Consider the following 27,615-nt stretch of genomic DNA (forward strand, 5'->3'; position numbering starts at 1 on the left):
TGACCGTGCATGTGGGAGGCATCATAGGCTTGATAGCTACACCCTTCCTTGTAATAAGACAAAGCCCAGCCTACTTGAAAAGCTGTGCCTCTTTTACCGTTTTAAAGGTTTTTGCAACATTCGTGTTGGTCAATTCTTCCCACAGCGCTTGTCTGACAGCAAGGTGAAATAGCATGCTATACACTATGAACAGTGTTTCTAGAATCAATTATGTCTACGGTAGCTTGCTATGCGGGCTGTTTTTCACAGCAGAGCTTTTTAACTTACTAACTAACCAACACCATCAGCAATATTGATATAATGTACTTCGTAAAGTTATCGATTTCTTTGTGTATTCCACGTGTATAACCATTAACTATAAACATACCATGTTTATGCAATAATGCTTTTAATAATTATGAGAGAAAACACGACATATCCATACAGACGTATCTTCTTGTTGATGTCGTCTCGTAAATGTAATGTAAATGTCTCCCCATCAATGCGCTTCGGCTCAATACGCGCATATACAAATCCGTACAATACTTATCAAATTCCTGACTGTTCTGCTCCCTGGTGGCAGAGAAAATGCACTAGCACCAATGCAATACCAGGTGGGTCTGGTTGACTTCGTTCATTGACTTTCAGTGAACCAGGGAAAAAGAAAGCAACAGCGAGGGGATGTAAAATCGTTTCTTCTTCCGTATCTGACCAGACAAAATCATTTTCCATTTAAAATTGACAAAGTTATTGTATCATATCGTATAACTGACACTAAGAAACACTTATGGCTGATAAATACTGATATTTTTTCCAATAATTGGACTTTTGACCAAGTGAAAACGCAGCCGGTGACACATTCAAGATATATATATATATATTCTTTATTAAGTTCATCAATATTTTACAAACAAAAGGCCCAAATTAAATATCACACAAATTTATACAAGGAGGCAAAGACTAAGTACAAGGTTCCCAGAGACATCAACAGCAGTCCTGAGAAAACCTGGGAGCGAGAAACAGACAGAAGAATTTCAGTTAGATAAGAGGCCTAGTTTTATCTTAAAAAGACTAAACCCTGAATCCCAAGTCGACCCCTTGCCCCTTCTTTAGATCTGAAAGGATTGGATAAGTCTAAAGGCGCATGCTTCCTAGCCTAAACAAGCCGCTAGTGTTCCTGCATACACTATGACGACATCGTGTGACATTTTTGGACACAAGACAAGTTCGGACCCATAGTCTACGCCCCTTGGTCGGTGATTGGTCAACAGTTTATTTTTTTTACTATATATTTTTTTAACTTTCACCCTTTTTCTACACAATTTCATGATATCCAATTGGTAGTTGGTACCGGAGCGCCAGGTCGTGGTCCAAGAGGCTTCTAAACAGCTTCTACCCCCCAAGCCATAAGAACGTCTAATCAAATGGCTACCCAGACTATTCGTATTGCCCCCCTTATACTGCTGCTACTCTATCATCTATGCATGAGTCACTTTAATAACTCTGCCTACATGTACATATGATCTTGACACACTGATGCCCCCCTTATACTGCTGCTACTCTATCATCTATGCATGAGTCACTTTAATAACTCTGCCTACATGTACATATGATCTTGACACACTGATGCCCCCCCACCCACATTGACTCTGTACCGGACATAGCTACATTTCCATAAATGCTTAATGCTTTTCGACCTGTCCCCAAATTAATATAATTGGTTCAGAGTTTGTTTTGATATTTCAACCTGCGTGTTCTGATCGCATCTGGTGTGTGTATTTATTGGAAAATACTGCACTTATCTTAGTTAGAGATCTTAGTCGCGCAATTTTACATCTTCGGGAAAAACTTCAAAATTAATGACCGATTTCTTGAGTAATCTTAGATTAATTCAGACTATTTTGAGAATATCTACACTGGCTACAGCGTCTCAAAATGGACAAACAGTACTATTGCCACATTTGTTTTTTCAAGCGAAGGTCTTTTAAAACTTCTTCGGGATCGGTGTCCCTACCACCGGACGGTTGAGCTAACGTAGGCTAATGCGATTAGCATGAGGTTGTAAGCAACAAGAACATTTCCCAGGACAAAGACATATCTGATATTGGCAGAAAGCTTAAATTCTTGTTAATCTAACTGCACTGTCCAATTTACAGTAGCTTTTACAGTGAAATAATAGCATGCTATTGTTTGAGGAGAGTGCACAGTTTTGAACATGAAAAGTTATTAATAAACAAATGAGGCACATTTGAACTGAAATGCAATGGTTCATTGGATCAGTCTAAACCTTTGCACATACATACACTGATGCCATCTAGTGGGCAAAATCTAAATTGCACCTGGGCTGGAATAATACATTATGGCCTTTCTCTTGCATTGCAAAGATGGTACGTAGAAAAACCACCATGTTTTTTTCTTTGTATTATCTTTTACCAGATCTATTGTGTTATATTCTCCTACATTCCTTTCACATTTCCATAAACGTCAAAGTGCTTCCTTTCAAATGGTACCAAGAATATGCATATCCTTGCTTCAGGGCCTGAGCTACAGGCAGTTAGATTTGGGAATGTCATTTTAGGTGAAATACATTTTTTTTTAAAGGGGGCTAATCCTTATTACGGGAGTATGCACTTGTTCGGCACCAGCCGAACTGAAGCCTTAAGCATTTCCAGGAGGGCGTCACTTCCAGCCGTAGTGCTGCCGGAGCACGGAGGAGTGGCTCTCCCTCACTTTGTTCAATTTGAGAAAACATGAAGCTGGTAAAAATATTTCTGGAAAATGTATTCTAATAAATTCTAAATAAATTCTATTTAATTACAACTAAAATTAAATTTAAAAAACTATAGGAATGACAAACCAAATAAATATGTATCGCCGCCTAGTGGTAAATGGTGGTTTCTTCTCCGTCTTCTCTGCGACTGTGACCAGAATGATGAAGAACTGTAGACTGTGTGTATTTAGCATTAGCTATTGGTTGAGATGCAGGGCCCGTTCCAGCTTGGTATGTCAGGATGGGAAAGTGGAAATGTGAATTGGGCCAAGTTGGGAGGTAATAATGTCTTTCGGTTATAGTTTATTGAGATGCATGAATACACCAACACCAAAAGGTAGATTTTTTTTATGGCCGTTATAAAATGATTTTCCTTGCGATTGTACATAGTAATGCTTTATGTTGACTACTTTTTCAATTGATTTCATTAATTAAACATGGTACGTAAATAAATTCTATGAATTGATAGTTCCCTTCTTTTGTAATAAGGTATAAGTAAGTGTTCAAGCTAATCAATTAAAAGTGTATTTATGATCCCGCGTGTAAACTACATAATAAAATGACATGCCTACTCGTAATAAAGCTCTCCTTGCAAACGGTCCAATGATAATAAGGTGCCTTTTCCACATTTTGTTTCATCACAGCCTTATAGTAAAATTGATTAAATTGTGCACCCCCCCTGGGTAAAATAGGTATTTTACAGAACCGAATATGATAGCATAGTATAACGTTATTGTCAGACAACAAACATTAATTTCTAATGAGATTTTATTTTAGGATGGTTTAGCTGAGACGGCATTCTTCTTCTTAGGCGCCAAAACTCACTAGAGCCACTCGGGAGGATATATGCTTTGATTGAAACAAAATACAAAAAGGCTAACACCGTGTGCTCGAATTCGCTCACCAAACTGATTGGCATAGAGATATAGTTTGGACGTTTCACCGGTAAAGAAAATGTCCAAACATTCAAAAACGGGCATCGATTTTAATGGCCCATTTTGAAAATAGGTAGCCTATGCCGAACTTAGTGATTGAGGGTATTTAAAAATAAAATAAAATGTTATTGAGACAATGTGTGTGGGCAAAGGCAGACGTTGCAATTGGAAGAATGCATTTCAGTATTGATAGGCTTTTCAACAAACTTTGAGGAAATGATGGCATTGGTTTAAAAAAAGGGGGGTGCTCCCTCATCTATAACAATAGCACTAACCCACTGGGCATTTCCACCAGGCCAATCGAAGATGAAGCTTAGCACCACATTGCTTACACCTATCCAATCATCTCAGGTCTACAGACTTCCTAGGGTGTAGGTCTGTAGGTGCTGGGGGGGGTTAAAGGTCTTCACGGGTCCACAATTCTACCCTTTCCTCTCAGATCCAGGCCCTGTTTGATTGTCATCAGGTCTATGTAACTACAGCTGATAGAACAGAGTGGACTCGACCACAGCTCTGCATAGCCTATAGCATATTTATTTTATGCTAATACGATGCATTTATTGACTTATAGAAGGCCTAACCAACAAACGAAGACCTATTTGTTAACCAGATGAGCAACTTACAACTATTATTTGTCACTCTGGTCCAAAAACCTGGTCGAGTTCTGGTTGTCCTCGTCTAACTTTTTAGACCCGCGAAGACCTCTACCTCGGGGTTAATCTGGAATTCAGGTTGCCAGTCAGTGCATGTCCATTCGATACCTACCCATTTATAATTTGTCCATGCCAAGCTCTTCGGGTGTGGAGATACCAAGCTCATCTAGTGTTGGCCGCAGCTCCTGAATTAGGTATGGGTAGATGTCTTTGTGGGGGCCAGATTTGTCCTGGGGAGACAATAAATAAACACAGACTGCTTTGACCAATGGGGTGACGGCTAAAGATATAAGAAATAGTTGGTGTTGCAAAACTACTGGTAATTTACAGGTAATCTATGGCAATCTACGGTAATTTATACTTGAATAACTTAAGACAATGTATTCAATGAAAAAAAACAATCAATGGCATGATTTTAAATTAACTCTGCAATTCTCCCAACCACATTGACTTTTGGAGATTCACACCTCTACTCAATGCAACACATTGAATTGAATGTCTTCCAGTATAATAGGAAAGGCTACTGCATAAAATAGCCCGATTTGCTCATAACCAAAGGCCTACCTGTGATTGGCAGGAGGAATGTAGTACGGAATTTAAATGCATAATGATCTGGATTTTTATTGGTGGCAGTAAGAGGAAATCTCGCTCTAAAAAAAAATATTTATTTAAAAAAAAACTTTGAATCTGATTTAGATTGATTAAGGCATATTAAATCCTACCATTGAAGTATCTATCCCTTTTTCTGTGCCATCCACATTTTTGCAAAGACAAAATTATTGTTAGCTAACTAGCCAGGTAACACGACTAAACAAAAATCAACCAAAACAAAATGTCCACCAATTCGTGGTAGAAAGGGGAGAAGTTAGTTTTGATAATATGGGGCTGTCACTCCGCTCTGTTTTTCCTCTATGGCAGTGGCACCGGAAGGCTGCTTGACATCGAAGGACTTTTTTTTTAAATGTAGATGTTCCTAAAGGTCTGCATCAGTGGCTTGTTCGAAGCCAGGAGATGCTAAATACGTTTACGTTAATTAACTGTGAATTACCGGCAGACCCGACAGTTATTTGCTCGATAATCACCAGCTGACGAAATTTCGTGACCACCACACAGCCCTACATACACACACATATATATACCTCCCTTTTGTTACAAACTTCACATGAAAACGTATGTTAGGATTGAATGAAACACGTAGTAAAATATTGGAAGATTGGCTGGTAGAGTTGTGGAGAGCTTCCACAGTGGACTGTTGGTCACAATCCTAGGACTTAAAGATAAATGTATCCATCAAGGGAATTCCTACGCTCATTTGTCCCCCCTCACCTTGACAGCCTCCAGGATGCGAATGGCACTAGCCAGGTCGTGGCTAACCCGGACAGGCTGGAGGGCAGCGTCCAGGATCTTTGGCTCAGGTACCAGGTCGATCCGATCAGCGTGTTCATCCCTGGCAAACGTGAATATAGGGTCAGTTACCACAGGATGGTAGAAGAGGTAGACGCCAATAAAAATAGTAAAATAAACAAACAGTTACATCTCTCAAAGACTATGAGGCTGGGTCTCTTGGGTCAGACTCCAAAATTATATCTTATTTTTGACTCGAAATCATCCCTCTAATTTTGCTCATCTCGGCAGTAACCCTGGGGTAGACTCATAAGAGGGCAGAGCAAAATGGTGATTGGGGTTCAGTAACAAAACACGTTGACAACTACTGCTCTCTAGTCAACTGTAAATCTGTCAACAGACTAGCAAGTCACCAATGCAGCAGTGCTCCTCTTTATAAATCAGGGTGATTTTCCTCGTCACTTTTCCTCAGCTCCCATGCATCAATATCTGCCTTGTTAAAATAGTTAACCCAGAAACTCCTCGTCCGTCTCCTGCTTCCCACCATGTGAGTAACACCTCTTGGCCAGGGGAGCTGAAGAATGAACAGAACAGATTAGGAAAAAAAATAAAATAAACACACCCATTATAAAGATAAAAAAACATGTCAAGTCAGAAATCCGGGTAGCCTAGTGGTTAGAGCGTTGGACTAGTAACCGAGCTGACAAGGTACAAAATCTGTCGTTCTGCCTCTGAACAGGCAGTTAACCCACTGTTCCTAGGCCGTCATTGAAAATTTCTGGTTTCTGGGGAAAATGGAAAAAGAGCCTGTGCCGCGACTTCCGCTTTTGGACATTAAAGTTAATCAAGGCGACACAACCAGAGAGGAGGAGTGGACTTGTGGTGTTTGTGTGTTTCTTCAGAGGGAACAGGCGCTCCTCCATGCCATGCAATTTGGGAGAAGACCTGTAGCTTGCTTTGCCCTGAGGTACATGGAACCATTGAAGGAAATGATTTCTGGGATAGGTGTTGCAATTTAAGTTTAAGATTCCTGGTGTTTGTGACGCTCGCCCGTCTGGTGCAACGCAGATCCAGTGTGGAGTGTGGTAGAACAGAGGTGACAGTCTGTTCTTTAGAGCTTTGCTTGACTCTTTACCTGACAAAAGTAATGTTTGGATACATGAGTTACGCCGTTAGAGCTTTTTTGTGCCGAATACATTGAGGTGTTCTAGGTAGAGAATCAGAATGGCCGATTTCAAGTCTTCATAACAAATCGGAAATCGGTATATTTTGGGCGCCGATTTGCCGATTGAAAAAAATAATTAAAAAAAATTCATATGTTCTCATGTTCTGAGCAAGGAACTGAAACGTTAGCTTTCTTACATGGCACATATTGCACTTTTACTTTCTTCTCCAACACTTTGTTTTTGCATTATTTAAACCAAATTGAACATGTTTCATTATTTACTTGAGGCTAAATTGATTTTATTGATGTATTATATTAAGTTAAAATAAGTGTTCATTCAGTATTGTTGTAATTATTACTATTATTAATTTTTGTATTTATTAAATTGGCCGATTTAAATCGGTATCGTCTTTTTTGGTCCGCCAATAATTGGTATCGGCGTTGAAAAATCATATTGGGCAACCTCTAGTTCTAGGTGTCACGTTTATGGGCATGTCACAGCAGTGTGTAGTAGTTTTGCATTATTTAAACCAAATTGAACACGTTTCATTTTTTATTTGAGACTAAATAGATTTTATTTATGTATTATATTAAGTTAAAATAAAATGTTAATTGTTCATTCAGTATTTTTGTAATTGTCATTATTACAAATACCTAAAAACATTTAATTATATATATATATATATATATTTACATTTTATTTGGCAGATTAATCAGTATCTGCTTTTTGGTCTTCCAAATATCGGTATCGGCATTGAAAATCATATTGTGTAACCTCTAGTGTGTAGGAGGGAGATTCCAAGATGTGGGAAGTATGCGGAGGACATGGGACAGAGGAATGTGTAGTTTCGGTGGAATAAGTTGTGTGTGTCAACTATAGAGGTGAACATGTTGCTGTGGGTCGGAGGTGTCCTGTACACGACAGGCAGGTTGAGGTAGCCAGGGTCAGAGTAGTGCAAAAGATGTCTTTATCCCAAGGCAGTGAAGAAAGTAAAGGAGAATGGATCATTCTGAGAGGATCCCCTGTAAATAATAGATCTGTGACAGAACAGAGGGATAGGCCCAATGAGTTTCAGTAAGGTTGGCTTCTTAGCGTTCACAGCAATGGTTATCAACTGTACCGCAAAGATTGAATGAAAAAAAAAAAAAAATCACAGGAAATAGATGTTGTGGTGGCAGCTGCAGAGAAGTACGAGATGTGACTTCAGAAGAGTTACAGGGTGTGTTGAGTGGTGGTGTCCCGTCCTCTCAGGTCGTTGGCCTGGGGCAGGATCAGATAGGGTCAAAGTAGTGGAATAAGGTGATGGGTTTAAATTAGTACAGAGTTAGTTGGTAGGGTAATGAGGTGGTGGGTTTTAATGAGTGTAGGGTAAGCTGGTAGAGGCTGTGCTTTGGCAAAGTGGGTGGGATTATATCCTTCCTGTTTGGCCCTGTCCGGGGGTGTCCTCGGATGGGACCACAGTGTCTCCTGACCCCTCCTGTCTCAGCCTCCAGTATTTATGCTGCAGTAGTTTGTGTCGGGGGGCTAGGGTCAGTTTGTTATATCTGGAGTACTTCTCCTGTCCTATTCGGTGTCCTGTGTGAATCTAAGTGTGTGTTCTCTAATTCTCTCCTTCTTTCGTTCTCTCTCGGAGGACCTGAGCCCTAGGACCATGCCCCAGGACTACCTGACATGATGACTCCTTGCTGTCCCCAGTCCACCTGGCCATGCTGCTGCTCCAGTTTCAACTGTTCTGCCTTACCATTATTCGACCATGCTGGTCATTTATGAACATTTGAACATCTTGGCCATGTTCTGTTATAATCTCCACCCGGCACAGCCAGAAGAGGACTGGCCACCCCACATAGTCTGGTTCCTCTCTGGTTTCTTCCTAGGTTTTGGCCTTTCTAGGGAGTTTTTCCTAGCCACCGTGCTTCTACAGCTGCATTGCTTGCTGTTTGGGGTTTTAGGCTGGGTTTCTGTACAGCACTTTGAGATATCAGCTGATGTACGAAGGGCTATATAAATAAATGTGATTTGATTTGATTAAACCGAGGGTCAGGATAAAGATGGACCCTTGCCTTTTGTCTGATCCATTTGTGGTTTCAGGGTGAAAACAGAGTTGGGTGCTGTGGAATCGGTGAAGGTAATAATATAATAATAATAATAATAATATATGCCATTTAGCAGACGCTTTTATCCAAATCAGAAGTGGTCTTTTGATAATTGTTTTGTGTTTCTGCTGGACAGAGGCAGCAGGCGCTCCGCGTTAAATGAATGGGGACAAGAGAGGTAAAAATGATTTGCTCTCGAGGAAAGGGTGCCATTGAGAGCAGTGATTACTGGGTAAAATGTGAAAGTTTACCAACTGAAGGGGAAGATTCCCGGTGTTTGTGATTCTTGTCGTTTGGTGCGACGCAGACAGGGTGGCGTGAGTGAGCTGGGGATCAGAAATGTCCCGTGTGAGAGAGAGGCAGGTTGAGGTTTCCGGGGTTAGAATAGTACAGAAGTTGTCGTATGCTGAGGCAGTGAAGAAAGTAGAGGAAGATGGGCCAAGGTGGAGGGATCCTGAGAGGAGTGGTGTGAGTAGTAGATCTGTACCAGTAGAAGTGATATAAAGTACCAGTCAAAAGTTTGGACACCTACTCATTCAAGGGTTTTAGAGCACATACTCATTCAAGGGTTTTAGAACACCTACTCATTCAAGGGTTTTAGAACACCTACTCATTCAAGGGTTTTAGAACACCTACTCATTCAAGGGTTTTAGAACACCTACTCATTCAGGGGTTTTAGAACACCTACTCATTCAGGGGTTTTAGAACACCTACTCATTCAAGGGTTTTAGAACACCTACTCATTCAAGGGTTTTAGAACACCTACTCATTCAAGGGTTTTAGAACACCTACTCATTCAAGGGTTTTAGAACACCTACTCAATCAAGGGTTTTAGAACACCTACTCAGTCAAGGGTTTTAGAACACCTACTCATTCAAGGGTTTTAGAACACCTACTCAATCAAGGGTTTTAGAACACCTACTCAATCAAGGGTTTTAGAACACCTACTCATTCAAGGGTTTTAGAACACCTACTCAATCAAGGGTTTTAGAACACCTACTCAATCAAGGGTTTTAGAACACCTACTCAGTCAAGGGTTTTAGAACACCTACTCATTCAAGGGTTTTAGAACACCTACTCAATCAAGGGTTTTAGAACACCTACTCAATCAAGGGTTTTAGAACACCTACTCATTCAAGGGTTTTAGAACACCTACTCAATCAAGGGTTTTAGAACACCTACTCAATCAAGGGTTTTAGAACACCTACTCAGTCAAGGGTTTTAGAACACCTACTCATTCAAGGGTTTTAGAACACCTACTCAATCAAGGGTTTTAGAACACCTACTCAATCAAGGGTTTTAGAACACCTACTCATTCAAGGGTTTTAGAACACCTACTCAATCAAGGGTTTTAGAACACCTACTCAGTCAAGGGTTTTAGAACACCTACTCATTCAAGGGTTTTAGAACACCTACTCAATCAAGGGTTTTAGAACACCTACTCAATCAAGGGTTTTAGAACACCTACTCAATCAAGGGTTTTAGAACACCTACTCAGTCAAGGGTTTTAGAACACCTACTCATTCAAGGGTTTTAGAACACCTACTCAATCAAGGGTTTTAGAACACCTACTCATTCAAGGGTTTTAGAACACCTACTCAATCAAGGGTTTTAGAACACCTACTCAATCAAGGGTTTTAGAACACCTACTCAATCAAGGGTTTTAGAACACCTACTCAGTCAAGGGTTTTAGAACACCTACTCATTCAAGGGTTTTAGAACACCTACTCAATCAAGGGTTTTAGAACACCTACTCAATCAAGGGTTTTAGAACACCTACTCATTCAAGGGTTTTAGAACACCTACTCAATCAAGGGTTTTAGAACACCTACTCAATCAAGGGTTTTAGAACACCTACTCAGTCAAGGGTTTTAGAACACCTACTCATTCAAGGGTTTTAGAACACCTACTCATTCAAGGGTTTTAGAACACCTACTCAATCAAGGGTTTTAGAACACCTACTCAGTCAAGGGTTTTTATATATTTAGACTATTTTCTATATTGTAGAATAATCGTGAAGACATAAAAACGATGAAATAATACATATGGAATCATGTAGTAAACAAAAAAAGTGTTAAAACAAAATATATTTTATAATTGAGATTCTTCAAATAGCCACCCTTTGCCTCGATGACAGCTTTGCACACTCTTGGCATTCTCTCAACCAGCTTCACCTGAAATGTGTTTCCTACAGTCTTGAAGGAGTTCTCACATATGCTGAGCACTTGTTGGCTGCTTTTCCTTCACTCTGTGGTCCAACTCATCCCAAACCATCTCAATTGGGTTGAGGTCAGGTGATTGTGGAGGCCAGGTCATCTGATGCAGCACTCCATCGCTCTCCTTCTTGGTGAAATAGCCCTTACACTGCCTGGAGGTGTGTTGGGTCATTTTCCTGTTGAAAAACAAAATGACAGTCCCACTAAGCGCAAACCAGATGGGATGGCGTATCGCTGCAGAATGCTGTGGTAGCCATGCTGGTTAAGTGTGCCTTGAATTCTAAATAAATCACAGACAGTGTCACCAGCAAAGCACCACCACACCTCCTCCTCCATGCTTCACGCTGGGAACCACACATGCAGAGATCATCCGTTCATCTGCTCTGCTTCTCAAAGACACGCCAGTTGGAACCAAAAATCTCTCATTTGGACTCAAAATGACAAAAATACAGATTTCCTCTACTCTAATGTCCATCGCTCGTGTTTCTTGGTCCAAACAAGTCTCTTCTTCTTATTGGTGTCCTTTAGTAGTGGTTTCTTTGCAGAAATTCAACCATGAAGGCCTGATTCCCTCAGTCTCCTCTGAACATTTACATTTACATTTAAGTCATTTAGCAGACGCTCTTATCCAGAGCGACTTACAAATTGGTGCATACACCTTATGACAACCAGTGGAACAGCCACTTGCATCTAAATCTTGTTGGGGGAGAAGGATTACCTACCCTTACTTACCCTATCCTAGGTATTCCTTGAAGAGGTGGGGTTTCAGGTGTCTCCGGAAGGTGGTGATTGACTCCGCTGTCCTGGCGTCGTGAGGAGTTTGTTCCACCATTGGGGGCCAGAGCAGCGAACAGTTTTGACTGGGCTGAGCGGGAACTGTACTTCCTCAGTGGTAGGGAGGCGAGCAGGCCAGAGGTGGATGAACGCAGTGCCCTTGTTTGGGTGTAGGGCCTGATCAGAGCCTGGAGGTACTGAGGTGCCGTTCCCCTCACAGCTCCGTAGGCGAGCACCATGGTCTTGTAGCGGATGCGAGCTTCAACTGGAAGCCAGTGGAGAGAGCGGAGGAGCGGGGTGACGTGGAGAGAACTTGGGAAGGTTGAACACCAGACGGGCTGCGGCGTTCTGGATGAGTTGTAGGGGTTTAATGGCACAGGCAGGGAGCCCAGCCAACAGCGAAGTAATCAAGACGGGAGATGACAAGTGCCTGGATTAGGACCTGCGCCGCTTCCTGTGTGAGGCAGGGTCGTGACTCTGCGGATGTTGTAGAGCATGAACCTACAGGAACGGGACACCGCCTTGATGTTAGTTGAGAACGCCAGGGTGTTGTCCAGGATCACGCCAAGGTTCTTAGCGCTCTGGGAGGAGGACACAATGGAGTTGTCAACCGTGATGGCGAGATCATGGAACGGGCAGTCCTTCCCCGGGAGGAAGAGGAGCTCCGTCTTGCTGAGGTTCAGCTTGAGGTGGTGATCCGTCATCCACACTGATATGTCTGCCAGACATGCAGAGATGCGATTCGCCACCTGGTCATCAGAAGGGGAAAGGAGAAGATTAATTGTGTGTCGTCTGCATAGCAATGATAGGAGAGACCATGTGAGGTTATGACAGAGCCAAGTGACTTGGTGTATAGCGAGAATAAGAGAGGGCCTAGAACAGAGCCCTGGGGGACACCAGTGGTGAGAGCGCGTGGTGAGGAGAAGATTCTCGCCACGCCACCTGGTAGGAGCGACCTGTCAGGTAGGACGCAATCTACGTGGGCCGCGCCGGAGATGCCCAACTTGGAGAGGAGGATCTGATGGTTCACAGTATCAAGGCAGCCGATGGTCTAGAAGGATGAGAGCAGAGGAGAGAGAGTTAGCTTTAGCAGTGCGGAGCGCCTCCGTGATACAGAGAAGAGCAGTCTCAGTTGAATGACTAGTCTTGAAACCTGACTGATTTGGATCAAGAAGGTCATTCTGAGAGAGATAGCGGTAGAGCTGGCCAAGGACGGCACGCTCAAGAGTTTTGGAGAGAAAAGAGAGAAGGGATACTGGTCTGTAGTTGTTGACATCGGAGGGATCGAGTGTAGGTTTTTTCAGAAGGGGTGCAACTCTCGCTCTCTTGAAGACGGGAGGGACGTAGCCAGCGGTCAGGGATGAGTTGATGAGCGAGGTGAGGTAAGGGAGAAGGTCTCCGGAAATGGTCTGGAGAAGAGAGGAGGGGATAGGGTCAAGCGGGCAGGTTGTTGGGCGGCCGGCCGTCACAAGACGCGAGATTTCATCTGGAGAGAGAGGGGAGAAAGAGGTCAGAGCATAGGGTAGGGCAGTGTGAGCAGAACCACCGGTGTCGTTTGACTTAGCAAACGAGGATCGGATGTCATCGACCTTCTTTCAAAATGGTTGACGAAGTCATCTGCAGAGAGGGAGGAGGGAGGGGGGGAAGGATTCAGGAGGGAGGAGAAGGTGGCAAAGAGCTTCCTAGGGTTAGAGGCAGATGCTTGGAACTTAGAATGGTAGAAAGTGGCTTTAGCAGCAGAGACAGAGGAGGAAAATGTAGAGAGGAGGGAGTGAAAGGATGCCAGGTCCGCAGGGAGGCGAGTTTTCCTCCATTTCCGCTCGGCTGCCCGGGAGCCCTGTTCTGTGAGCTCGCAATGAGTCGTCGAGCCACGGAGGCGGGAGGGGAGGACCGAGCCGGCCTGGAGGATAGGGGACATAGGGAGTCAAAGGATGCAGTAAGGGAGGAGAGGAGGGTTGAGGAGGCAGAATCAGGAGATAGGTTGGAGAAAGTTTGAGCAGAGGGAAGAGAAGATAGGATGGAAGAGGAGAGAGTAGCGGGGAGAGAGAGCGAAGGTTGGGACGGCGCGATACCATCCGAGTAGGGGCAGTGTGGGAAGTGTTGGATGAGAGCGAGAGGGAAAAGGATACAAGGTAGTGGTCGGAGACTTGGAGGGGAGTTGCAATGAGGTTAGTGGAAGAACAGCATCTAGTAAAGATGAGGTCAAGCGTATTGCCTGCCTTGTGAGTAGGGGGGGAGGGTGAGAGGGTGAGGTCAAAAGAGGAGAGGAGTGGAAAGAAGGAGGCAGAGAGGAATGAGTCAAAGGTAGACGTGGGGAGGTTAAAGTCGCCCAGAACTGTGAGAGGTGAGCCGTCCTCAGGAAAGGAGCTTATCAAGGCATCAAGCTCATTGATGAACTCTCCGAGGGAACCTGGAGGGCGATAAATGATAACCAGTTGATGTTGTGATGTGTCTGTTACTTGAACTCTGGGAAGCATTTATTTGGGCTACAATTTCTGATGCTTGTAACTAATGAACTTATCCTCTGCAGCAGCGGTAACTATGGGACTTCCTTTCCTGTGGCGGTCCTCATGAGAGCCAGTATCATCAGAGCGCTTGATGGTTTTTGCGACTGCAATTGAAGAAACTTTCAAAGTTGTTCAAATTTTCCGGATTGACCGACCTTCATGTCTTAAAGTAATGATGGACTGTCGTTTGTTTTTACATATTTGAGCCGTTCTTGCCATAACATGGACTTGGTCTTTTACCAAATAGGGTTATCTTCTGTATACCACCCCTACCTTGTCACAACACAACTGATTGGCACAAACACATTAAGGAAATACATTCCACAAATGAATTAACACCTGTTAATTGAAATGCATTCCAGGTGACTTCCTCATGAAGCTGGTTGAGAGAATGCCAAGAGTGTGCAAAGCTGTCATCAAGACAAAAGGTGGCTACTTTGAAGAACCTAAAATAACATATTTTGGTTTTTAACACTTTTTTTGGTTACTACATGATTCCACATGTGTTATTTCATAGTTTTGATATCTTCACTATTATTCTACAATGTAGAAAATAGTTTAAAAAAATAAAGAAAAACCCTGGAATGAGTAGGTGTGTCCAAACTTTTGACTGGTACTTTATGCTTCGGAAAGATTGGATTTTTTTTAGCATTTATAGTCTTGGTTATCAATTATAATGCAGTGTTGGAACGTAAGTCAGTATTTGGGTGTGCGAGACCTGACGTCAGAAGAGTTACTGTGTGTTTTATGTGGTAGTGTCCAATCTTTTCAGGCTGTTAGCTTGAGGTAGAATTGCATATATTTAAAATAGTGGACTAGGGTGATGGGGTTTTTAGTGATAAATGGTAGTCTAGTTGTTGGTTGATATTTTTCAAGCAAAGTATAAGGGAGTTATACTCCAGTCCGGTAGGTGGCGGTAATGACATCTATCGCAAAACACCGTTACACCACATCGAAGAAGAACTGCGGTATTGGGCGACACGCCATCTTAAATCCCCCACATTTATTTAATTGGTTGAAAAGTGCAACCTTATTCTTAACCACGTATAGAACTATGCGCTCCCCCAAAACGTTTGTAATTTCGCAATCCATCGGCCACTGAATGGATGCCAATAGCAATGTGCTAACTAGTCAATAACTCATACCGACCCTGATTTCCTTCCAAAACACCACGTGAACCGTGTCCTAAACGACGATATATGGACATAAACGTAATAAAACACAAGAATACCTGTACACCCAAGCCGTGTCCAGGTCAAACTCCGGGCCCCGGACACTGAAAGACGGACGGCGGCTCTGAACATGATGAAGGGTCAAACAGCTAAAGGAGACTTGGCGGAACAACGTGGTTGTCACTAGTTAAGACAGCCAATAAGAAACAAATGGGCTATATCGTAAAAAATAATATAAATATTAAAAACAAAAAAATATGTTTTTTTAATTAATTTAATCTAAGGCATAAGACTAGCAGTGTGGTTAGGTTTCAAATCAGATTTTTAGAAGATAAATTGTAGAAATGGGCGAGGTTTATGACTTTGTGGCTGTGGTAACTAGTGACGACTTCAAGGACGTTAGCTAGCAGCTGAAGACCTAACCATGAGCATGCACAAGGGGGTGGGGGGTTGCACGTTATCATAACATACATTACATTTATTTAGCATTTTAGCATACTTTTATGAGACATTTTTCCAAACTACTGAAGTATAATTTGAAAAAGTAGGGGTTTACTAGTTGTTCCTAACCCACTACACCTTTTATAATCTATTCTAGAGCCTAAATCTATTCTAGAGCCTAAATCTATTCTAGAGCCTAAACTTTTACTCAAAAGCAATCTCTTCCAGTTGTCTCCTCACTTTCCTCTTTCTCTGTTGTGTCTAACAGGAGCACAGAGTAGATGGAACTCAAGTTTCTTTCAAGTTGAGGGAGTCGAGGGGAACAGGTGGTTCTCCATACAGGTTCTCTTGGCTTCAGGACCAGGCAATATGTATGAACAAGGACTGTAGAGTATCTCTCCTCCTGCTGTTTTCCTCTCTTTCTCCGAGGCGGCATACAGGTGTGGCGTACAGCTCTGTGCATCTCTACTGCCCTCCTGAGACCTAGAGGTACCGGCATTCTGGAACCAAAAAGTGCTTTGGCTTTTCTGGGTCAGTGGTATTGACAACAGTTGTGTTTTGCGGAGTTCAAGCTGTGGTCGAGGTTGAATTTTCACACTGTCACATAGCGTCACTGGGGGCTGATACCTAGGAGGCTGGTACCCTTGGGGTTGGTAGCTAGGATCATGCAGGGTTTCTGGGGGCTGATACCTAGGAGGCTGGTACCCTGGGGGTTGGTAGCTAGGATCATGCAGGGTTTCTGGGGGCTGATACCTAGGAGGCTGGTACCCTGGGGGTTGGTAGCTAGGATCATGCAGAGTTTCTGTGGGCTGATACCTAGGAGGCTGGTACCCTTGGGGTTGGTAGCTAGGATCATGCAGGGTTTCTGGGGGCTGATACCTAGGAGGCTGGTACCCTTGGGGTTGGTAGCTAGGATCATGCAGGGTTTCTGGGGGCTGATACCTAGGAGGCTGGTACCCTTGGGGTTGGTAGCTAGGATCATGCAGGGTTTCTGGGGGCTGATACCCAGGCTCACTTGGGTCCAATGGGTGTTTGGAGAGCAGGATACTGATAGCAGGAACAGTCTTATGAACAGTCATCCTTGACCTGGGTGTCATGTCAGTCTCCTGACTCTCCCACACCTCACTCACAGTCTTGTAGTGGAGCTTGGATAACTGGTGTAGTCCTCCCACTTTCCGTTTCAGGATCTCAACACATGTTATGGTTTTGGTGATCCCTTTTCCTGATCCAGTGAAAACCACCTGTCTCACTCTCAGCCCGGTCCGAGTCTGACTCCGGACAATGTCCATGACTCCCTCTCCTTGCCTCTTCCCCATCTGAATCCTGTCCACTGTCACTCCCTCTTTCACACTCAGCCAGGTCCGGGTCTGACTCCGGACAATGTCCATGACTCCCTCTCCTTGCCTCTTCCCCATCTGAATCCTGTCCACTGTCACTCCCTCTTTCACACTCAGCATGGTCTGAATCTGACTCCCATCCACTTCCTCTTCCTCCCTCTGCATACGAGCCATTACAAATCCCAAGAGGTTTCGGATCTTGCTCCCTTCCTTCACTCTCATTTCGAGCACGCCTGCTGCCAGTCCAGGGATTGGACAGGCAGTGGGTTCATCTGTGGTGCAGACTCTCCTGAAGCCGCTCTGGCCACCCAGTTGAGGCAATGAGGAAGAGGATGAAGAAATGGAAGGCAGTTCTGTGGTCGTTCTAGGGAACGCAGACTGGATTGGTTTCATACTGGTAAAAGTACATGTAGTCATGGTGGGTGAGATGCTGCTGCTTTGTTAGAGCAGGGGTCGGCAATAGGCCAAAACCGACCCACAAGTTATTTTTTTGTTGTTGTTGCCCCCCCCAAAGTCTTTAGTAAAAAATAAAATAAAATAAAATGTTTTTAAGTATTTTAATTTTTTTCAGGATTTTAGTTTTTTGGGGGGGGATTAAAAAAGACAGTAAAATCAATGTAATCAAAGTAGGAAAGTATTGTTATTTTCAAATACAATCTCTATTTGGGTTTAGTTGTGGTCAATTTGTAATGTACAAATTATTATAATTATGTTCCGACCCCCCAACCATCCGCTCCAACAAAAATCGTCCCCCAACTGAATCTAGTTGCCTACCCCTGTGTTAGAGGGTCCCTCAACTTCCATTTGCTGTGATTCCAGTCCTTTTCTAATCCTTTGAAAAATGTCAGTTTTTAAAAGCTGAATTCTATTAAATCCATTTTTTGGGGGGTTTCAGGAAGCTACGACGACAATGATAATCTTCCTCCTTCTCCAATGGATGAGAAGGAAATAAGACGGAAATAAGTTTACCTCCGACTTCGACTGATGCTGGGGTTTGTCTGTAAGGTTTATCTCCTGTTCCGACTGATGCTGGGGTAAGTTGTAGCACAGAGAGAGAACGAGAGGAGGAGAGAGAGAGAGAGAGAGAGAGAGAGAGAGAGAGAGAGAGAGAGAGAGAGAGAGAGAGAGAGAGAGAGAGAGAGAGAGAGAGAGACAGAGAGAGAGAGAGAGAGAGAGAGAGAGAGAGAGAGAGAGAGAGAGAGAGAGAGAGAGAGAGAGAGAGAGAGAGAGAGAGAGAGAGAGAGAGAGAGAGAGAGAGAGAGAGAGAGAGAGAGAGACATTCCATTGGCTGTCCTATCGTGTGTGTGTGTGTGTGTGTGTGTGTGTGTGTGTGTGTGTGTGTGTGTGTGTGTGTGTGTGTGTGTGTGTGTGTGTGTGTGTGTGTGTGTGTGTGTGTGTGTGTGTGTGTGTGTGTGTGTGTGTGTGTGTGTGTGTGTCTGTCTGTGTGTTTGAACATGCCTGATTAAACATCGTTTTTAATATGATTCAATGAGGCATTAAAACAAGACTAAGCTGTGGAAACATGACATGAGAGATAGTACCTAGTCATGTATTACACTGTCTCTCAACTGGGTTGTCAAAAACAAGGCAGACACCGGGCTGGAAGAACCTGCAGTTAATGAGTAAAAGACAGTTCAGAGAGGCATTGTGTATTTCTCTTCTACCGCTTTGGCAGCATGATAACATGAGAGACATAAGATCATTTGGAAGCTATTAAAATATGAACAGCTGACATAGCCTATGGTTAGTAGGTCTTCTACACACACACACACACACACACACACACACACACACACACACACACACACACACACACACACACACACAGACACACAGACACAGAGAGAGAGAGAGAGAGAGAGAGAGAGAGAGAGAGAGAGAGAGGGCCATCTGGTGTTGGGGAAATGACTGCCTGGAGGATCTCTTTTTGAGGGGAGGGGAACACAGGGGGAGTGTGGTGAACAACTCAGCAGTCCCCATCCTCATCACACCTCATAGCCCTCACTGCTGAATGACCCAGAAAAGGAAAGTAGTTTGGCACATTAAAACGGGGAAGTTTTCTTATCAATTATTAAGATGATTGCACTCAAGTTCATTGTTTTAATATGGATAGTAGTAAGAGCCCAGAAAAAGGTAAGATAGATCTTTGTCAGAACATACGACCCTTTCATATTTCTCTGTTGTGGCGGGGAACCTGCCTATCACCTCACCTCACCTTGTGTTTATCTACACAATAGCCACCCTGATTCTCCTGCTCCCTCATTCCAGAGTAGTAGAGTGATTTGACATGAGGCAGCTGCTGAAGAGCACATATGGAACCATTGCAGTGTTATAATGCTGAATTTCTGCCTCACAGAATGCACGGACCCATCTCCCCAGACAGCCAATCACCGTCTCTCACACTGAGCACAAACATTCAGTCCCCTGGAGAGAGCAGGCAAAAGCAGAATCACACAGCACAGCTGCCGACACGTCTGTATCTGCCTCTTGTGGACATTGATGGCACTCCGATGTGCTGTGAAATTGAAGCACTCGGGTGATGTCACCTGCCATACACTCTGCATAACAGCCTGCAGTGCTGAGCATCCCCACCTTGTGGCAAAATACTGAAATGGTTCAGTATTTTTGTTGCCAACATGTTTCACAACGACCATAGGAGTTGACAAGAGCATAGAAACCAGGCTAATATGACATTGATTAGACCTGTGTGGGGCTTCCAGTAGGTACTGTAGGTAGTTGCCATACTAGGTAGGTGAGGATAGGTTCTGGCCATACTAGGTAGGTAGGTGAGGATAGGTTCTGGCCATACTAGGTAGGTAGTTGAGGATAGGTTCTGGCCATAGTAGATAGGTAGGTGAGGATAGGTGAGGATAGGTTCTGGCCATACTAGGTAGGTAGGTGAGGATAGGTTCTGGCCATACTAGGTAGGTAGGTGAGGATAGGTTCTGGCCATACTAGGTAGGTAGGTGAGGATAGGTTCTGGCCATACTAGGTAGGTAGGTGAGGATAGGTTCTGGCCATACTAGGTAGGTAGGTGAGGATAGGTTCTGGCCATACTAGGTAGGTAGGTGAGGATAGGTTCTGGCCATACTAGGTAGGTAGGTGAGGATAGGTTCTGGCCATACTAGGTAGGTAGGTGAGGATAGGTTCTGGCCATACTAGGTAGGTAGGTGAGGATAGGTTCTGGCCATACTAGGTAGGTAGTTGAGGATAGGTTCTGGCCATAGTAGATAGGTAGGTGAGGATAGGTGAGGATAGGTTCTGGCCATACTAGGTAGGTAGGTGAGGATAGGTTCTGGCCATACTAGGTAGGTAGGTGAGGATAGGTGAGGATAGGGCCTGGCCATACTAGGTAGGTAGGTGAGGATAGGTGAGGATAGGGCCTGGCCATACTAGGTAGGTAGTTGAGGATAGGTTCTGGCCATACTAGGTAGGTAGGTAGGTAGGTAGGTAGGTAGGTAGGTAGGTAGGTAGGTAGGTAGGTAGGTACGTAGTTAGTTAGTTAGTTAGTTAGTTAGTTAGTTAGTTAGTTAGTTAGTTAGTTAGTTAGTTAGTTAGTTAGTTGAGGATAGGTCCTGGACCATAAAAGGTAGGTAGGTAGTTGAGGATAGTTGATAGGTCCTGGCCATAAAAACTCCCTCACGTGAATGCACCAATTTGTAAGTCGCTCTGGATAAGAGCGTCTGCTAAATGACTTAAATGTAATGTAAATGTAGGTAGGTAGTCAAAAAGAAGAAAAAAAAAAAACATGAGGATAGTTGATAGGTCCTGGCCATAAAAGGTAGGTAGGTAGGTAGATAGGTAGGTAGGTAGTTAGTTAGTTAGTTAGTTAGTTAGTTAGTTAGTTAGTTAGTTAGTTAGTTAGTTAGTTAGTTAGTTAGTTAGTTAGTTAGTTAGTTAGTTAGTCAGGCTGCAAAGTTCTATTTCATACCGACTGGGACTATATTTACATTGAAGAAGATGACATTGATTTGCATTTCAATGTCCACGTCATCAATGGACCCATACTCTCTGGTGAGGAGGAAGAAGAAGACAGAAAGAAAGAAAGAAAGTCACAAGTCATTTATTGATAACAAGCATTTAATTGAGATGCCTTCCCATTGTACCCTGTTAACTAAAACCAAATTCTGCTGTCTATGTCAGTAAGTTCAGCAAGGCTAGTCTTCTATGTTACCGGTTGTAGCTGACAGAGACAGCTGTGTCAGCGTAGATGGCCTTTACTGAATCTATATCGGTGTCCAGCTGAGGACGTCTTTAGAGGTCAGAAGCACAGCCCTCCTACAGAGACGAACCCAGTTAGTGAACTACCTTAAACCCAGGATTAAACAGTACTAGACACAACACCTTCAACTAATAACCGAGAGAGAGAGAGAGAGAGAGATAACGCAACCAGTTAACCACTGCAGCACTGTCACACAACCACACACAATATATTTACCTCAGGAAACCAGTTAAACACTGTCACACAACCACACACAATATATTTACCTCAGGAAACCAGCTACTGACCCCGGAACTGACCCTGTATATAGCTACTGACCCTGGAACTAACCCTGTATATAACTACTGACCCTGGAACTAACCCTGTATATAGCTACTGACCCTGGAACTAACCCTGTATATAACTACTGACCCTGGAACTAACCCTGTATATAACTACTGACCCTGGAACTAACCCTGTATATAACTACTGACCCTGGAACTAACCCTGTATATAGCTACTGACCCTGGAACTAACCCTGTATATACCTACTGACCCTGGAACTAACCCTGTATATAGCTACTGACCCTGGAACTAACCCTGTATATAACTACTGACCCTGGAACTAACCCTGTATATAGCTACTGACCCTGGAACTAACCCTGTATATAACTACTGACCCTGGAACTAACCCTGTATATAACTACTGACCCTGGAACTAACCCTGTATATAGCTACTGACCCTGGAACTAACCCTGTATATAACTACTGACCCTGGAACTAACCCTGTATATAGCTACTGACCCTGGAACTAACCCTGTATATAGCTACTGACCCTGGAACTAACCCTGTATATAACTACTGACCCTGGAACTAACCCTGTATATAACTACTGACCCTGGAACTAACCCTGTATATAGCTACTGACCCTGGAACTAACCCTGTATATAGCTACTGACCCTGGAACTGTCCCTGTATATAACTACTGACCCTGGAACTAACCCTGTATATAACTACTGACCCTGGAACTGACCCTGTATATAACTACTGACCCTGGAACTAACCCTGTATATAACTACTGACCCTGGAACTAACCCTGTATATAACTACTGAATCTGGAATGTGACGAAAGAAATCAAAGCTGAAATAAATCATTATTTTTACTATTATTCTGACATTTCACATTCTTAAAATAAAGTTACTAGGATTAAATGTCAGGAATTATGAATTATCAAATGTATTTGGCTAAGGTGTATGTAAACTTCCGACTTCAAATGTAGATATTTGTAGTTGTCCACATATTCTAAGTCAGAACCGTCCAGAGTAGTGATGCTAGTCGGGGGTGCAGGTGCGGGCAGCAATCGGTTGAAGAACATGCATTTAGTTTTACTAGCATTTAAAAGCAGTTGGAGGCCACGGAAGGAGTGCTGTATGGCATTGAAGCTCATTTGGAGGTTTGTTAACACAGTGTCCAAAGAAGGGCCAGATGTGTACAGAATGGTGTCGTCTGCGTAGAGGTGGATAAGGGAATCACCAGCAGCAAGAGCGACATCATTGATATATACAGAGAAAAGAGTCGGCCTGAGGGTTGAACCATGTGGTACCCCCATAGAGACTGCCAGAGGTCCAGACAACAGGCCCTCTGATTTGACACACTGAACTCTATCTGAGAAGTAGTTGGTGAACCAGGCGAGGCAGTTATTTGAGAAACCAAGGCTATTGAGTCTGCCGATAAGAATGTGGTGATTGACAGAGTCGAAAGCCTTGGCCAGGTTGATGAAGACGGCTGCACAGTACTGTCTTTTATCGATGGCGGTTATGAAATTGTTTAGGACCTTGAGCGTGGTCGGTGATCTGTTTGTTAACTTTGGAAGATTTTAGAAAGGCAGGGCAGAATGGATATAGGTCTATGACAGTTTGGGTCTAGAGTGTCTCCCCTTTGAAGAGGGGGATGACCGCGGCAGCTTTCCAATCTTTGGGGATCTCAGACGATACGAAAGAGAGGTTGAACAGGCTAGTAATAGATGTCGCAACAATTTTGGCAGATAATTTTAGAAAGAGAGGGTCCAGATTGTCCACTTTTTGGAATTAGTGCTACAGGATGCAAATTTCTGTTTGAAAAAGCTAGCCTTTGCTATCCTAACTGACTGCTTTCCTAACTGACTGTGTCTACTGGTTCCTAACTTCCCTGAAAAGTTGCATATCGCGGGGACTATTCGATGCTAATGCAGAATGCCACAGGATGTTTTTGTGCTGGTCAAGGGCAGTCAAGTCTGGGGTGAACCAAGGGCTATATCTGTTCTTAGTTCTACATTTTTTGAATGGGGCATGCTTATTTAAGATGGTGAGGAAAGCACTTTATATAGCTACTGACCTTGGAACTGAGCCTGTATATAGCTACTGACCCTGGAACTGAGCCTGTGTATAGCTACTGACCCTGGAACTGAGCCTGTGTATAGCTACTGACCCTGGAACTGAGCCTGTGTATAGCTACTGACCCTGGAACTGAGCCTGTGTATAGCTACTGACCCTGGAACTGAGCCTGTGTATAGCTACTGACCCTGGAACTGAGCCTGTGTATTCTTATTATATATTATTTCCATTTCTTGTGTGTTTTTGTTCTGCTTTACTTTACTTTATAGTACTACTGATATTGACTACTACTGATATTGATTACTACTGATATTGATTACTACTGACATTGATTACTACTGATATTGATTACTACTGACATTGATTACTACTGATATTGACTACTACTGATATTGATTACTACTTATATTGATTACTACTGATATTGATTACTACTGATATTGACTACTACTGACATTGATTACTACTGATATTGATTACTACTTATATTGATTACTACTGATATTGATTACTACTTATATTGATTACTACTGATATTGACTACTACTGACATTGATTACTACTGATATTGATTACTACTTATATTGATTACTACTGATATTGATTACTACTGATATTGACTACTACTGATATTGATTACTACTGATATTGATTACTGCATTGTTGGGAAAGAGCTGGCCAGAAAGGTATTTCTCTGTACTTGTGCACATGACAATAAAACTTGAATCTCTAGGTTACTAGAGATTACACTATACCGTACAGAGTATTTATAGAATTGCACCCAGTGAGCAGTCAGCCTGAATATGACCTTTGGGGAAATGACAGGAATGGGAGGAACATGTAAGACTATGCTTTGAGTGGCACACTATGTTCCTATCATGCCACACGTCATGCCACACATCATGCCACACTTCATGCCATACATCATGCCACACCACATGCCACACCACATGCCACACCACATGCCACACCACATGCCACACATCATGCCACACCACATGCCACACATCATGCCACACCACATGCCATCATGCCACACCACATGCCACACCACATGCCACACCACATGCCACACCACATGCCACACCACATGCCACACCACATGCCACACCACATGCCACACCACATGCCACACATCATGCCACACCACATGCCACACATCATGCCACACCACATGCCACACATCATGCCACACCACATGCCACACGTCGAGCCACACGTCATGCCACACGTCGAGCCACACAACATGCCACACAACATGCCACACCACATGCCACATAGAACCCTCCTCCAGCAAGCTGTGGTCCATCTGTGGTAACTGACTCCACTCCCCCCCCCCCCTCCAAAAAGAAAAATAAGTAGGTCATTTTGTTAATGACCTGGGGTGTATATTTCAAGTGGGGACACACAGACAGTATAGTTTTTACTATTGACCAGGGCCTCTGTATTGAAAAGACACGCAGACATGCAGCGCGTTGCTATTCATTTACAGTACCGTCTTATCAAATGTACACTGTCACGTCCATTCAGCAGCAGTTTTACTGACGTTGGCCCATAGGGGTATTTAGTTATTACATAACTACACAGATTTATAAGAAAGCCATTGGCCAGACCTGGGTTCAAATGCTATTTGGAATCATTTTAAATACTTTAGCTGTTCTTGACTGAGCTTGTCTGGCGCAATGGAACCAATAGAAGAGTCCCAGAAGTGCAAACCACGTCCCACCTGACACTCCAGGCAGGCTTATGTAATAGCTCAACTTATTTGTAAGATTGATAGTTATGCCCACTTCCCACACAGTATAGCATCCTTTACTGTATAGTCCTGTATGGTAATGATGCAGTGGTTCCCAACCTGTTTTTGAACTGCGGCACACCTCGATGGGATACAACATGTCCCTATTGATTTATATAGTTTATTATTACTATTTATATAGTGGTAATGACCTACAAGCCATCTGATCCACACTGCAAACCATCTAGGTTCTGGTGACAAACGGTGTTATTAAATAGGGTTTATTTTAAATATTATTTATAGTTTTAATAGTTCCTTACTCATGATGGTTAATTTGTGTGTACCTATTTGAAAGCGTCGTCTCGCAAATCTGCCCAGAAAAAAAACCTCAATTGTAGCTCTGGTAAAATAGGTATTTAATTTCGAACCGCTTGGGCTACAGACAAGTGGGGTTTCTGCATTGTAAAGGTGTAACCACGGATACAAAGCCATGCTCCGTTTGTTTCTATGGCAGAGGGCTGTGGTATAGCTAAGTTCAGAGCCATATTAAGAAATACTGTAACTGACTTCTGGCTAAGCCTAATCAGACTTGAATGTGCTAATGATTTTCAGACAAATCAAAATGAAACATATGACTTTGCTAACAAATGATTGCTCTATTCAAAATTATAACAAACTAATTTGCAGCATTACCGCAAAAAATGGAAGGTGGAAGGTGGAGAAGTGAGGAACTTGTCTGTCCGCCCTGCATTAAAGACCAAAATTGGTTAAAGAAAATTGTGATGAATAAAAAAGTATTCCGGTCCATTACTCCAATTAGGGGAGCGATGATAGGGCTAGGGGGATCGGAGAATATGGGGGATTGAAAATTATGCAGACAATTACGTTGATAGGAGCCACACTCTATCTCCACTAGTAAAGCTCATCTACCTGTGCCCTCAAATGAGACAAATGCATAGAGATAGATAAGAGGACTCATCTTCATATCTGTGCCCTCAAATGAGACAAATGCATAGAGATAGATAAGAGGACTCATCTTCATATCTGTGCCCGCAAATGAGACAAATGCATAGAGATAGAGAGAGGACTCATCTTTATACCTGTGCCATTATAGCGTATGTGACAGCATTGGCAGCGCTATTGAGGCTACAACCCATAGGAATCCCCACCCAGATGACGACGTTAATAACTACTTTAAAATGGTGGAAGCCCTCAATGGCACTGCCCATACTAAAATGTCCCTTTGGCCGCTAGAGGCCTCTATTATTCTCTATGGGGTGACCCTATTACCATCCAATCATTAGGGAACATATTCTCTACCTACAAATGTAACCACAGCGTGAGGGCGCCAGACTTGAATCAACGATACAGATGTAACCACAGCGTGAGCGCGCCAGACTTGAATCAACGATACAGATGTAACCACAGCGTGAGCGCGCCAGACTTGAATCAACGATACAGATGTAACCACAGCGTGAGCGCGCCAGACTTGAATCAACGATACAGATGTAACCACAGCGTGAGCGCGCCAGACTTGAATCAACGATACAGATGTAACCACAGCGTGCTATTTGATGTTTTAATCTGACCAGCACTGGTGCTTGCAATTCAAAATGACATGTGCATTCTACAGGTCACGTTTCCTTAAGGCACACCAATGTGCCACAGCGCACTGGTTGGGAACCACTGCAGTATACAGTAGATCTTAAAGGCTCGAAACTGTCCTTCTTGTTTTCAGCTTTAATTCCCCTCGTAGCCTCTCCAAACTATCAACAACTGTTCTTTCTCCTCCGCCGAATAGCCCATGCTTATTTGTATGTTCGGGATGAGTGCAATTCATCGACTGGGCACCTGTACTTTTCACTTTTGGTTTTTATTTTTATATATTTATTATTTATTGTGATAAAAATGTCAAAGTA

General features: G+C 43.1%; 1 protein-coding gene and 1 pseudogene across 3 annotated transcripts; both read right to left on the reverse strand.

The window, feature by feature from the left end:
• Positions 1 to 838: 838 nt before the first annotated feature.
• On the reverse strand, positions 839 to 15,887 carry LOC118373856 (cytochrome c oxidase subunit 5A, mitochondrial-like; annotated as a pseudogene).
• Positions 15,888 to 15,951: 64 nt separating this feature from the next.
• On the reverse strand, positions 15,952 to 17,810 carry LOC118373855 (adhesive plaque matrix protein-like). 3 transcript variants are annotated; one of them, XM_052466673.1, is made up of 2 exons: positions 16,867 to 17,810; positions 15,952 to 16,740 (listed from the first exon to the last, which is right to left on the reverse strand). In XM_052466673.1, the coding sequence occupies exons 1-2, from the start codon at positions 17,802 to 17,804 to the stop codon at positions 16,350 to 16,352; spliced, it is 1,329 nt and encodes a 442-aa protein (XP_052322633.1). In that variant the 5' UTR covers positions 17,805 to 17,810; the 3' UTR covers positions 15,952 to 16,349. The 3 variants fall into 3 exon arrangements, with proteins under 3 accessions (XP_052322633.1, XP_052322632.1, XP_052322631.1); XM_052466672.1 differs by having other exon boundaries at positions 15,952 to 16,803; XM_052466671.1 differs by having other exon boundaries at positions 15,952 to 17,810.
• Between the last annotated feature and the right edge of the window lie 9,805 nt (positions 17,811 to 27,615).

Source organism: Oncorhynchus keta, chromosome 17 (assembly GCF_023373465.1).
Source record: "Oncorhynchus keta strain PuntledgeMale-10-30-2019 chromosome 17, Oket_V2, whole genome shotgun sequence".
NCBI lineage: Eukaryota > Metazoa > Chordata > Actinopteri > Salmoniformes > Salmonidae > Oncorhynchus > Oncorhynchus keta.